Source organism: Corvus brachyrhynchos, unplaced genomic scaffold (assembly GCF_000691975.1).
Source record: "Corvus brachyrhynchos isolate BGI_N302 unplaced genomic scaffold, ASM69197v1 scaffold83, whole genome shotgun sequence".
NCBI lineage: Eukaryota > Metazoa > Chordata > Aves > Passeriformes > Corvidae > Corvus > Corvus brachyrhynchos.
Window position 1 is genome coordinate 2,596,944 of NW_008238464.1, and position 12,862 is coordinate 2,609,805.

At 41.6% G+C, this 12,862-nt stretch overlaps 1 protein-coding gene across 2 annotated transcripts in view; it reads right to left on the minus strand.

The window, feature by feature from the left end:
• Positions 1-12,854, minus strand: part of RFX8 (RFX family member 8, lacking RFX DNA binding domain) — a 33,592-nt gene extending 20,738 nt beyond the window's left edge. For both annotated transcript variants that reach the window (XM_017737182.1, XM_017737181.1), the window contains exons 1-5: positions 12,714-12,854; positions 9,262-9,385; positions 6,461-6,522; positions 4,864-4,950; positions 413-463 (exon numbers count right to left, since the gene is read on the minus strand). In XM_017737182.1, coding sequence (XP_017592671.1) covers positions 413-463; positions 4,864-4,950; positions 6,461-6,522; positions 9,262-9,385; positions 12,714-12,805 — 416 coding nt within the window. In that variant the 5' untranslated portion in view covers positions 12,806-12,854. The remainder of the gene's footprint in view (positions 1-412; positions 464-4,863; positions 4,951-6,460; positions 6,523-9,261; positions 9,386-12,713) is intronic.
• Between the last annotated feature and the right edge of the window lie 8 nt (positions 12,855-12,862).

The window sequence follows — 12,862 nt, forward strand, 5'->3', positions numbered from 1 at the left end:
CCCCCAAACATTTTAGAAGTGGTGACTGGACAAAGGCAAACACATGTAAGTAGAAATGTTTCATAACACCTTCAAATAGATCCTTCCTGCAGATTTCTAAACCCTGTGAAAAAAAATTAATGAATATTTTCCAGCTCCTGCTCTCCCTGAGAAGGCGGCCAGCTGTATCTTCTGCTGCTGCTACTATGGCAACACGTATCAGCATCGCTCGCCTCCAGTGTGTTGGTTCCCTCGGCAGACTGGCTCCCCACTCCCCTGACACAGGGACGTCGAGGAGAGACAAGGAGTGCTGCATGGGTTCCTCTGTGCCCCAGCAGCCAGCCAGGAGCTCACTGATGGTTGAGTGCAAATAGCTACAGAACACTAACAGTTCTATGTGCCCCCACTGTTAGCAAAGGGGGCTGGCACTCACCTGGTGCTTGGCTGCACATCAGAGATGTTCACTTCCCCCAGAGAGCAGTGCCTGGGTAAAGATGGAACACACAAAAGAGGAGGTGGGTGGGAGAAAGAGAAAATGGGTGACAGCAAAATCACAAGGAGTTTCACCATCTCTCTTGCAGAGTTTGGGTGATACTATGGGGTGGGAACTAAAGCTAAAATGGGAAATACAAGAATGGGGATGAAATAAAGAATAACAGAGACATAAATGGGAAGGACAAAAGAAAAGTGAAAGGAGGGAAGGTGGTGAATGTGCATGCTGTTGACTGTCACATTACACAGAGATTAGTAAATTTAATTTGCTAGAATCAAAATAAATTTTTTTAAATTAAAAATGAATAGGTTTGCTTCACTAGACAGTCAGGAGCCTAAACCTTGCCTATTACTAGAATCAAAAAAGCAACTCTTATAGAACCAAAATTCAATGACATTTTTTAAACACTGCTGTACTCTGAGTCAGACCGGGTACCATTTTAGGGAGAGCTTGTCCTCAAAGCTCCCATTCTAAGAGGGAGCACATCATATTGTAATGCAAATCAGTAAATACCGTATTTTCTCATGTCTGTAATACATTTGGAGACCTCATTGACTACAGTTGCATATATTTACACTATTTTCATAAACACCATCATCAGAGCTGTGGTACACATAACTTCAAAGAACTGAAGATTTCTAAATGAACCAATTCACAGGTGCTGTGTAAGACCATCCTCATCACTCCTTGGGTGAATATGTTCCAACCCTGACACATCCGAAGTCCCACCAACTATCAGACTGCTAACGCCTTCTTTGTATTCAAAGGCAAATCATAATAATCTTGCTGCCATTCCTGTGACATCAAAAAGCATAGCTCCAAGCTGCCAGATCCTTCAGAAGCCTAGTTCCTCACTACCAGCACCACATCAGTTGCTGTCTATCATGCGTCAAGAAATAGCCTTTTCAGGAATTAGAAAGAGTGGTTCATAGTTTTGAAACCATTCCCTTCTTCACCAACCCACAGGCTAGATGGATGCTGTGGTCTCTCAGCTGGGCTCAGGGATCCACTTTCCCCTCTGGTGGGTGTGATAGAAAAAGCATCTGCATGTTGGACTTTATTCGGGCATGGGAGGGCGCAGTAGTTATTTAGGACACCTTCACCACCGAAACAGATACCCCCTGCCTCTGCCAGAGGGAAATGGCAACAAGCCAGAGAAGTATATCCCATTAGAGGGGTCTGGAAAACAAACTGGCATTGGACTGCACTGAAATGGTACATTAAAAATCTTCCCTCTGATTTGGAAATTTCCGCACGATTACACTCTCAAAAACTGAGATGTTATAGGTCATACCCTGCTGTGTTTATACATATGATTACTTGTATGAGAAAAAAATTATTCTTGCAGGTAAAAAAGTCTTCAAGTTTTAATAACTTTTTCTAAATTTCAATTTTTTAAGTAAAAAACAATCTAGAATTTTCCATTTCTGGTTTTATCGGTTTTCTTGGATAATGAAAAATTAACAGTGATTTCAAAAAGTACTGAACCCTACTGATAGGACAGTAAAGATGAGGTATTTCCTTCATGACTTAATTGCAAAGAACTTACAAAACTCCACACAAATGGCAACTAACTCACTTACTTGGTTGAAGCAGATGCTTTTCTAGTATGTGACCTAGTTATTTCTTTCAGAGTTTTGCTACTCATGCTTCTCTGGCCATGTTTTGTGCTTTTTTACTGCTTTCTCTCTGTTTTCTCCTGCTGTGCTTTATGAGATACTAAGAAGTAATTCTGACACCCATCTGCCCAGGTGTTGTGGGCCTACATGGTGGCTTGGGACAGAGATGTAGCCGTATTTAGAGTGGAAGCTCTAATTTCAGCTGTCTGGCTTCACTCAACAGCTTAGTGTCTTCTTAAAATTGTCTTAAATGAAGGAAACATCTGACAAGATAATTTTGTAGTTATGGGACTTTTCTACTGCAATTAGAAAGATGATCTTTTTCTGAATACAATCTTTATATTTTGAATTTATTTTAATCCGAAAAGTTATAGAATCATAGAATCGTAAAATAGTTTGGTTTCTAAGGGACCTTCAAGGGTTATCCAGTCCAACCTCACTGCTGTGGACAGTGACACCTTCCAATAGACCAGGTTGCTCAAAGCCCCATCCAAACTGGCCTTGAACACTTCCAAGGATGGGGATCCACAGCTTCTCTGGGCAACCTGTTCCAGTGCTTCACCACTCCCACTGTAAAGAATTTCTTTCTAATACGCAATCTAAGTCTACCCTCTTTCAGTTTCAAGTCATTGCCCCTTGTCCTATCCCTAAACGCCCCTGTACAAAGTCTTTCCCCAGCTCTCTTGTTGGCCCTCTTTAGGTACTGGAAGGTGTTTATAAGGTCTCCGTGGAGCCTTCTCTTCTCCAGACTGAAGAATGCCAATTGTCTCAATAGGACAGCTTTATCTCAAGAAACAATATCAAGATCAGTAGGTGGCTGGTTGATATCAGCCCTTTCCCTGGAATGCACGTCCTATTCCTTGGCTTGGTCAAATTAAATACAATTTTTTAGGAGTAGATGTCTGGGCAGGCACCTCTGGCAGCTGGTGGAGAAGAAGGGGGAGGCCTGCAGCCAGCACAGCATCTTCCCTATGGTCAAGCATGAGCTACAGGGTGTTCCCCAGCCCATCCAAGGAGATGGCTCATTTCCGTGAGGAGGGCCAGAGACAGAAGCTATGCTGGCATATGTGGTGCATCTGTCTCCCAGCAGTGGCTAAAGTCCTTCTTTCTGCACCTGCCCCAAACTCACCTAACATTGCTTCTTTGGTTCCTCCTACTTTATGCATTTTTTCCTCATGTTTCTACACTGGGAGGAAAAGAGAGCAACAATTCAAATAATTCTGTTCTCTCTCATCTCTCACATGACCAGAACCATCAGCTTTTCTTTTATGCCCATCAAGATTGCTATTTTCAAGTGATGCTGCAGGGAAACACCTTTCCTTCCTTGAAAAGGAAAGACCAGCAGAGACTTAGCCAGAGACCTGCAATATTCCTTAAACAGCAGACAAGACCTTTCCTCATTGTGGATGTCAAACCTTAGGCCTATTCTGATTGTACTGGGTAGAGAGGAAGTGAAGGATATCACTTCAGTAAGGGTGTCATGGGAAAGCAGCCTCAAATTTCCTATGAATAATTTGTTTAGTCTCAAAACAACAAGACTGCCAGTTGATTGTCTACAGAACCTGATCCTCTGTCCTGTCTCATCATTTACCCTTGTCGCTCTATGGACTTCTGCAACATTACCTGCCATAAAACCTGTGAAGGAAGGCAACAAACCTATGGGTGTAATTTTTCCATGTTCTTCTAAAGCATGCACTTAATTAAGTAAATATTATATAAACTATCACGGACACTGAAACAGTTTCAGCATCACCAGATACCTTGGTCCTTGATCGACTGACTTGTATGCCCCTAGCATTCATGCCATAGAATAAAGCTAGATCTCCATATTAAAGAACGGAGAATTTTCCCATATGCATACTAAAGTAATGTACAAGACTGTAAGAGAATGAGGATACAAGCCTGGTCTTCAAAGTCCAAGGTATAGGCTGCACCTAATTTTTTTCTTCAGTGTAAAGGAGTGTGAAACTTACAAAATGGCAGAATTTCCCTTCTTCTATTTTTTGTTTTGTTTTGTTTTGTTTTGTTTTGTTTTTCTTTCCTTTTTTTCTTTTTTCTGGGAAGAAATTCAAGCCTGTGGTTTGTTTATCTGAACCATGAGCTTAACCATGAGAACTCTTCCTCTCCTGCCCACAACATGCTCCTGTATACACTTTAATCTACCATTGTATCTTACATTCGTTTTTGGCTTTTAGGCTTTTAAGTTTTGCAATCCATTTATACTTGTCTTACACATTTTCTTATTGATGTTCTCTTACAAGAGGTGATTTTAAAATCTGGTATTTTAATACCAAGTGAATGAAGTATTTCTGAAGTACTGTTTCTAGTAGTAAAAAACCCAGATAACATGATTGTGTGTAGGATTCTTCAAAACAATACAGTCATTTATACTTCAATACATTTCTTCAGCCTACTCTTTAATGAGGAAGGTGATAGAATGTCATGAAGCCATTTCAATATGGGTTTTTTGAGCTCCCATTTAGAGTCTCAATATATTAAGCTCTCCTTTTAGGTTCAGCATGAGCTCCTGCTCTTAAGATCTACATGGCTAAACTGTCCAATGTAAGAAAGTCTAATTAGGCAGGGTCTGTTTCCAAAATGCAGCTTGTCTATTAAGGCACAGCACTTAAAGGCACAGCACTTTCATAGTGTTTATATTGAGAAGAAAAAGATAATGCTACTGGCAGTGTTCAACAGATGACTTACAGATTTTCACAAAACATATAGACTGCCATGTGTCATTTTTTGGTTAAAACATTTTAAAAAACAAACCTGAGATAATTTTGCTCATACAGAAGACAGCAAAAACGTGCATAAAAAGAAGACTCCTTCTTGATAGCTATTCCATCATATTGATATCTAGAAAAATAAAAAAAGATGAACTGGCAACCATATGCTTTTCAACAAGTCAGCAAATAATTCATAATCCTTGTTTGAAAGCAGATGATCATTCTATTTAACCAAGAAAAGATCAAGTAGCAGCTATATTTATTTTTTTAATTATGTTGAATATTTATTTTCCCCAACAGAAAATAATTACACAAACTTTTTACAAACTCTTGTTAACAGTTTTTGCCCTGGAATGATGCCCTCTTCTAAATGAAATAAAACTTAAGACAGTGAATGGAGTGCCTCAGATTTGTACAGGACAGTTAGTGAAGTCAGGAACCAGACTCTTAGCAGACAGAGGTCCTCATATCCCCACAGATGCTGAAGAATGTAGTGCAGCTGTTCCTCAGCCATTTACAGTAGCTCAGTGACTGGATGGCCCATCAATGTCATGGCAAGCTAAAACTCAACTGCCAGACCTTCTCTAAGATTTGTCTGAGTTCAGTGAGCAACAGAGTCACCATCTCTGCTAGCAAGGTGCTACCAGCTGGCTCCTCCCAGGCTGGGCCACCAGGAACCACGGGAGCAGTGCCATGGTTTGGGGCCACCTGCAGCCAGGAGTGGGTAACCTTCTGCTGATGGGAAGAGAGACCATGTTGGCTGGGGGCTACCAAACACCATCCAAAATCCTGTTTGCTATGAGGAGGAGCCTAGGAGTGTCTGAGGTGAGGCACTCCCAAAATAGCCCAAAATAGAGGTTTTCCTGGCTCAAGCTGGTAGCAAGTCCAGACTAGTGGAAACAAGCCACAAATCAAGTAAAGGCATATTGTTCTCAAAGCCCACACTAGACAGCTACAAAAAACGCTTGTAAAATTACTCTTTCTCAATGCCCTTAGAATACCTCTTTTCCTAGTCTGGATGTTCAGAGTGTGAGTATAACTTTGAATATGAAAAAGCATCAAAATCTCTGTGGTCTAGAAGAGAGGGAGGGGAAAAGAAATTACATTTAGGAGGAGGACCTGAAGTTGTCTGATTTAAATGGTTTAAAACTGTACGGCACTTCCACTGACCATCAGTATGTGCTGGGTCACTCCAAGGATGTGTGCAAGGACGAAAAGCACAATACAGACATTAATCATGGCTGCCACCCCTGTGCATCCCAGAGCCAGTCTTTCCCGGCCTAGAAACGCAGTGTCTGAAGAGCTCTCAGCAAGGTTGTGATGTCTGGCAGACGCTTCATGCAAACCATGCTGTTAATAGCCAGTAAAAATTGGAGCACTAAAGTCTTTTAAAAAGCAGTCCAATCTGGAATTCATGCCTTACCAAAGCAGATCTGATGTGGTGGTTTTCATGGAATTAACTCTATTTTAATGTCCTTGGTTACACCAGGAATTACTCTGGATCTTATGTTGTGTTACAGACTTGCAACCAAAAATTCAGCTGCCATATTGCAGTGCTGGGGCTGAAAAGTCAGCCACTTTCAAATTTTATTAGAATAGTTATAAGTTACATTTTCAAAGAAAGGACACAAACCCAATACCTGATACTCCCTGCTGTGGTCCGCTTTCTTGTCACCAGGCCTGGGAAAACCAACTGAATAAGCTGTATAAACAGAAAATTGGAGATACTTGGCAAATTCATTCTAAGATGCAAAAATGTATCTGCCACACTTTTTGTCTTTAATCACTTTGTTTGTTTTTCATCATTTCCAGGCTAATACCTGTTCTTACATAGCTCTCAAATGGTAACTGTTGAACTAAACTCGATCAGGCTTTTGCGGATCCAAGGCTAAGTCACTTAAGGGATTACCTCTCTCAGATGGGAAATTTTTTTATAGTCTGCAGGGGAAAACAGTGCTTACACCAAGAGACTCCCTGCAGCCAGGGCAGGATCAATCAGCTGGGGGAACTTGAAGGTGTCCTGATGGTCCCTTACTCTGCCAGACCTTCAATCCTTATTCATTTAAGAAGGACTTACTCACACAAGGAGCTTCACCTACCCACCTACTGTTGGAAGGTGTACTGACAGGATAAGGCCTGACTTATCTGTCTTAAAAGGACCTGAATCATCAAGCTGCAAAGCAACCTTTTGACCACCATGGTGGTGTGAACTGAGGTCATGCAGCATCTGTCAAGGTCGGGGTCTACACAGTAATTAGATACTGTCAGGGTAATAATTCACTTCACTATGATTATTCTGCATGAGCTGTCCTGTGAAAACAGAGACTAACTCAGGACACCTGGGTCCAGGACTAACCCAGGACACTCTAATATTCCCACTATGGCAGGAACAGAGGATTTACATCCTGTTAGCGAGGAGTGAGGAGAGTCTCCACTCAGCAGCACAAGGCTTGGACTCTGTGCCAAGTGTGTGTCGTTGGTCCAAAGGCCTGAAAAAGGACTCATTAACACGCTCCTCTAGTTTTAATGATGGTCCTGTTCCTTGCATGTTTCTGCATGCACCCACCCCAGCTGCTCCCTTTCTCAAATTGATAGTTCAGCATAATCCCATTTTTCTAAAAGGGCAGCCTATGAAGCTGGGGCTTTTGTGGCACAAGACATATCCTTCCTCCCGCTGCCATTTCTACAGAGACAGTGATTGTATTTGGGCAGAGGGATGGGGCAGATGAGATTAGTAGTGTCTTCAGTCACCATAGTTTGATCCACATGGGGCTGGACTGCAAAAGCCCTTGCAGTCCACACACATGGAGCACAGTCAGGTTACTGCAGCTTGGTAACTTATTTATAGCTCAGCCCATTACAGGCTGTGGTAACTGATTACATGTGCACTCAGTTTAAACCAGGGTTGCTGCAGTTCCTGCCCTCCTCAGCTTCTTGCTACACAGTCCATTCTCCTGCTGCAGAAGGACAGACCATTTCAAGGCACAGGGGAGCTGCACCCCAACTTGCTTCTGTGGGATGTGTTAGCTTGCACTGCAATGCACAGGGTTGGTTAAGACTGTGAGCAAATAGTTGCAAACACCAGCCCACAGCAGCTCTGGCTTGTCAGCTCTTCTATGTGACCAGACTCATGCTTCATCTTTGCTTGTCCCAGCTTAAAAGGAAAACACATTAAGGTAAACCACAAGAAGGCTTAGCTTACAAGTGGTAACTCAGTTGTGCTGGAGCACCGGAAGGGTACAGGCAGGATGGGATTAATCTCACCTACATGGCTACAAGGCAGAGAAGTCTAAGATAGTCACTGCAGACTATGTAGTCAGTGGGGAAAAACAAATGGCAGTTCTGAGGCCCCTTTCATCTGAGCTGTCTGAGGTGACTCATTTAGTGTGAGAAAACATCTGTAACTACTTATTTCTCTCCACTGGCTACCTAGACAGTTTTAAGGTGACAAGCTTCTTGGCCAATGTCTACGCTGAGCCACGCAAATTCTACCCGCAGTCTTAGCTGATGGGTGATGATCCATTAAGCTATGGTAATAAATCACACCAGAACACTCACTCAAATCTTTATTTTCAGCAAAAGTGATTTAACTTATCCAGTAAAAAAATTAGCTTCAACCGAATTGAGATAAATGATTCCTAGAGTGGGGTTAGCCACACAAATGAAAATGACTTCAGGTACAACTTGTACTTAAATTATTTTGGGCTTGTGTTAAAACAATGCTTAGTAGCTCTTACTATGGGAATTAATAGAATGTTAGCCGTAAAAAATAGGAAGATCTGAACAAAAAGTCTTGAACAAGAGATAATCACAAGGCTTTCTATCTTCCTCAATTTGTTAAAAAAGGTTGAATAGCTACGTGTGTTGGTTGCAATTGGGATTTCTAAGTGGTAACTGTTCTGTGGGTTTTATCAACCCCTGTGTAATAGAAGAGTGGAACTGTTAGAAGGAGATTCAGTTTTACATCTGCATTTGTTTTGCTTGGAGGATCCTGTAACAACATTTTAGGGTGTGTTTGGAGCAAAATCTCCCAAGTTTACTTAAAAGGGAAAGTATAAAACTATGTAACCACCAAAGATGTCTTTTAAAGACAGAAGAGTCATCTCCTTGGAATGAGTTGTTTAACTTTCTGCTGTTAAAAACAGAAAACTGGTAAAACTTTCTAAAATATATTGGCAGAAGATATCTTTGGCAGAGTATCATACACCAGTTCCCTGAAGAAAATAAACTCCATCCCAAACAATGCACTTTCCTCTGATATAAATACATCTACCTGAGGGCTTAGCAGAAATACATTAGAAAACGCACAAGAATAATTCATTACATATTCATTCTTCTCTGTTATTTAATCTCTTTTGATATGCAGTGTGTATAGTTGATGAAGGGGTTTTCTGCTTAGGCATCCCTACTTCTTATCTTGTATATCCTATCTACTCTGTACCTTTCCAAAGGTGGATGGATGTACTTGAATCTTGAAATCCGGATTGCAGGTTTCAATATACAGCTCATATAGTAGCCGACAGGGTACAGTGCATCCTCCACATAAATAGAAGTTATCAGCTAGCCTTTAAAACAAAAATCATCAGTTGGTTTATGTCAGAGTTAGAAGAAAGAATTGTTAGATTTTAATAGTTCATCAGATTTACAGTGAACTCTGTAATAGTCACTCTGATTTTATAGAAGCATAGAATGAAAAAGAGCTACGTCTGTTGTGTTAACCTGTATCCTGGGCAACAATAGACTTTTTCATATAAATAGATATATATGTATACTCTCTGTTTATTTTTAACTTTTAAAGCTCTATTTTCCTTGTTTTCAACATGTAAGAGAGCTCATGTGAGATTCTGCTAAGAAATTAACTAGTTCTCATAATTTTTAAATTAAAACAACACAGCTTAGTAATACCATTATAACATTAACACCAATACAGACAGTATTATAATTTCTCATATGCAAAATGCTTTTATATGAAAGGATCTAACTTTGGTCTTCTAAATAGAAAGGAATCCACTATACCAAAAACAATAATATGAGCATTTTTTCACCTAAAATGTGCAATATGGTGTTTTGGGACAGACTGCACAAACTAAAGGACCACATTCTATTTTCATATAACCTCACTGACTTTAGGACAAGCTTAATAAGAGAACAGAATTTTAATTTACAGTTATTATATAACAGAACTGCCAGGACTGAAACCAGCTTAGGTGTTTAAATATCCACCCTTTCAGCAAACCCCTGATTCATCCTACTTTTCATAATGGTCATAGTCAAGTAAATGCAACTACTTGTGTGAATACGGTGAGGAAGATGTAAACTTGGTTACTTATTAGCCTAAGATATTACCTTCACCAGCAAAAAAATGATCTTTAATTATAAGATAATGCCAATGGTTTTGATGTCAGAAGATAATAGGCTGCACTACAAATACGGGAGCAAAGCTGAAGCAAAGGAGCAGAGGGATTAATTTTCAAAGCATGACACGCTGCTCGTATCACGGCAGTTTCTTGCTTTGACTCTGTTTCCATTCTACCAAATTATTTATGCGTATTTAATTAATGTATCAGCTGAATGCTAGTGCAGCACAGTGCCAATTACTCACTGTATCTTTACTGATAATCGAGTGGGTTGGGAAAGCAGACTTTTCACATTCACTGGGTGAGATAAGTCAGCTGGATTTTAAACCAGCATCCTCTGTTTTAGTAGCCTGATTTCAGGCAACCCAGTTGTTTATCTTAGCTGCTTTGGCAGTAGACAGTTGTGTGTTGAACCACAACAACAGTGGATAAGGTCTACAGCAAATTGGCTTGCTAGAACAGACTGAGCAAGAAGATGGTCTCTGTGCAGCTTGATGATGTCTACCTCACATGTTATTTGTGCCTCCTCCCCCTTTTCCATTGAAGAAGGCTATCTGCTTCCCCAGCTTTCCTCCTCCCTAGCAAAAGACCCCCAAATGCCTCACTTGTACCTCCTTGAAGACCATTTTCTCACCCAATAACCCAAGAGGCTGTGCTGGGCTTCCTGCCAGCTCCTCACCACCTCCAGCCCCACCATCCAACAGGAAAGGCTTCATGGCTAGACCTGAGCAGGAACCTGCACCCAAAGACAGGGGATCTGCTGCTCTAATGGGGTATTTCCTGTCATCAGGCTAAAAGGTAAATGAAATTTATTCTACGTAAGAGTCCTGATGAGCTCTGGCTCCCAGCAGGCAGAAATGCTTTTTCTTCTAGAGCATCTCAAAACCCTTCACAATCGAGCAATCTCAGAGGAGATTAATCTTAAGTTCAAATTCATCCTTAATATAACACCACAAGAGTCTTTGGAATTGCATCAGAAATTAATTCATGCTTCAGTAGCTGGTTTTTGCCAAAAATTTTTCCTCAGCATTTAACTACTTAGGGACAAAGTATTTGGGAATTCCATTTTGTGATTTTTTTGTCTATTAAACTGCCAGTCTTTTTCAAATAGTAAGTCAAACATCTTCTTAGTGCTGACACATAACACAAAAATATTTCTATCAGGAAAAAAATCCACACAGAAAACACAGCACTCATCTTCTTGCCTATTAGCACCAAGGTTTTCAAAACCTGAGTTTTTATGGCATGCATCAAAACAAAACTGTGAGTAAAGACAACAAAATCAAAAGGAAAGCATGGTAAGGGAGAAAGGTGGAGGTTAAAGAAAAAGCACAGGGGGAAAGACCTCCTCCATTTATATACTATGTATCCACACGTTGGGTGGAGTTTATTATCGGATTGATTTTAGGACCTCGCATAGACTCCAAGTGTTTCGGGTTTGCCGCCTGTTCTGTGTGAACCCTCAGCAGCCAGGCCATTATACAGGTTGGCAAGTCTACTGTTAAACCATTTCTGGACCAAAATCTGGTTTGCTATTGGCAATGCACCAACTGTGAAATGAAGCTGAACATCTAAAATTTTTCAAAACATGAAAAGGTTGTCATGATGAAGAAAAAATCATTGGTTCATCCTTTCAAGGATTGCTTATGATTCAGTTTTTACAGTGTGTTTCAAACCTGTTGGATGAATGACCTTGTATAAATCTCTTCCTTCCGTCCTTTTGAAATGGGAGCAGTGGTGTCTCTATCACAGTAAAAACACAGACTAAGTCCCACTGTTCAAGTATGGCTGGCAGGGGGAATAGAATTTAATAGAAGTTAAAAGATTGTATGTATTGTTACTGTTTCCCACAAAGCTTCAAAATTATTTACTAGCAGGACACATCTGTGCTTGGGGAGAGAAGAAAAGTTACCCTGGTTTCTCTTTAGCTGTCATGAGGCAGATGATGGTCTTCTCAAAGCCCAAGAAAACAATGGTGACAACCTTCCTCCACTACAGAAAGTGTCTCATTAAGGAGTTCAACCATTACCTTCAGCTCAAGAAAACATAACCTTGGAGAATGTCAAACGCCCAGCATCACCCCGAGTGCCACTGTGCCACCTGCTCACAACCACCCAGGTGCTGTAAGAGCCCACCAGGCACGCGTGGCCATCCAGGGAGATCCTGGCCAGCTGCCCTGCAGCATCACACCAAGTAGATGGCTGACAGGGGCCAGATCCCAGCCAGTGAGTAGGCTGAGACAAAATCCCGTCTCCCCCATGTCAAACCACCTCCATATCACTAAGGCTTGTGGCACGAGACGGACTTCTAGGAAAATGTCCGTGCTTTCCTGTTATCGTTTGTGCATCATCATGATGATGAGGCCTTTGCAGCAACCCAGCCTCTTTGCCCTAAGAAACCGCGAGAAGAGCTAAAAGCAGGACTCCTACACTCCCTGTGGCAAGGCAGATCCTGCGAGCCCCCGGCAAAGGAGAGACAGCCGCGCCACCTCCATCCTCAGCCCATCCCGGACAGCGGGCAAAGGGACAGCACCCACCATTGGAGGACGGGGAGGTAGGTGAGGGAAGTGGGGCCGAAATAAGCCATCTCGGCCGGCTCCGGGACGGGCTGCTCTTCCGTGTCGTCCATTGGTACCGGGATGGTGGGGCCGGGCCCGGTGCCTGCGGGGGACGGCGGGTAACGGAC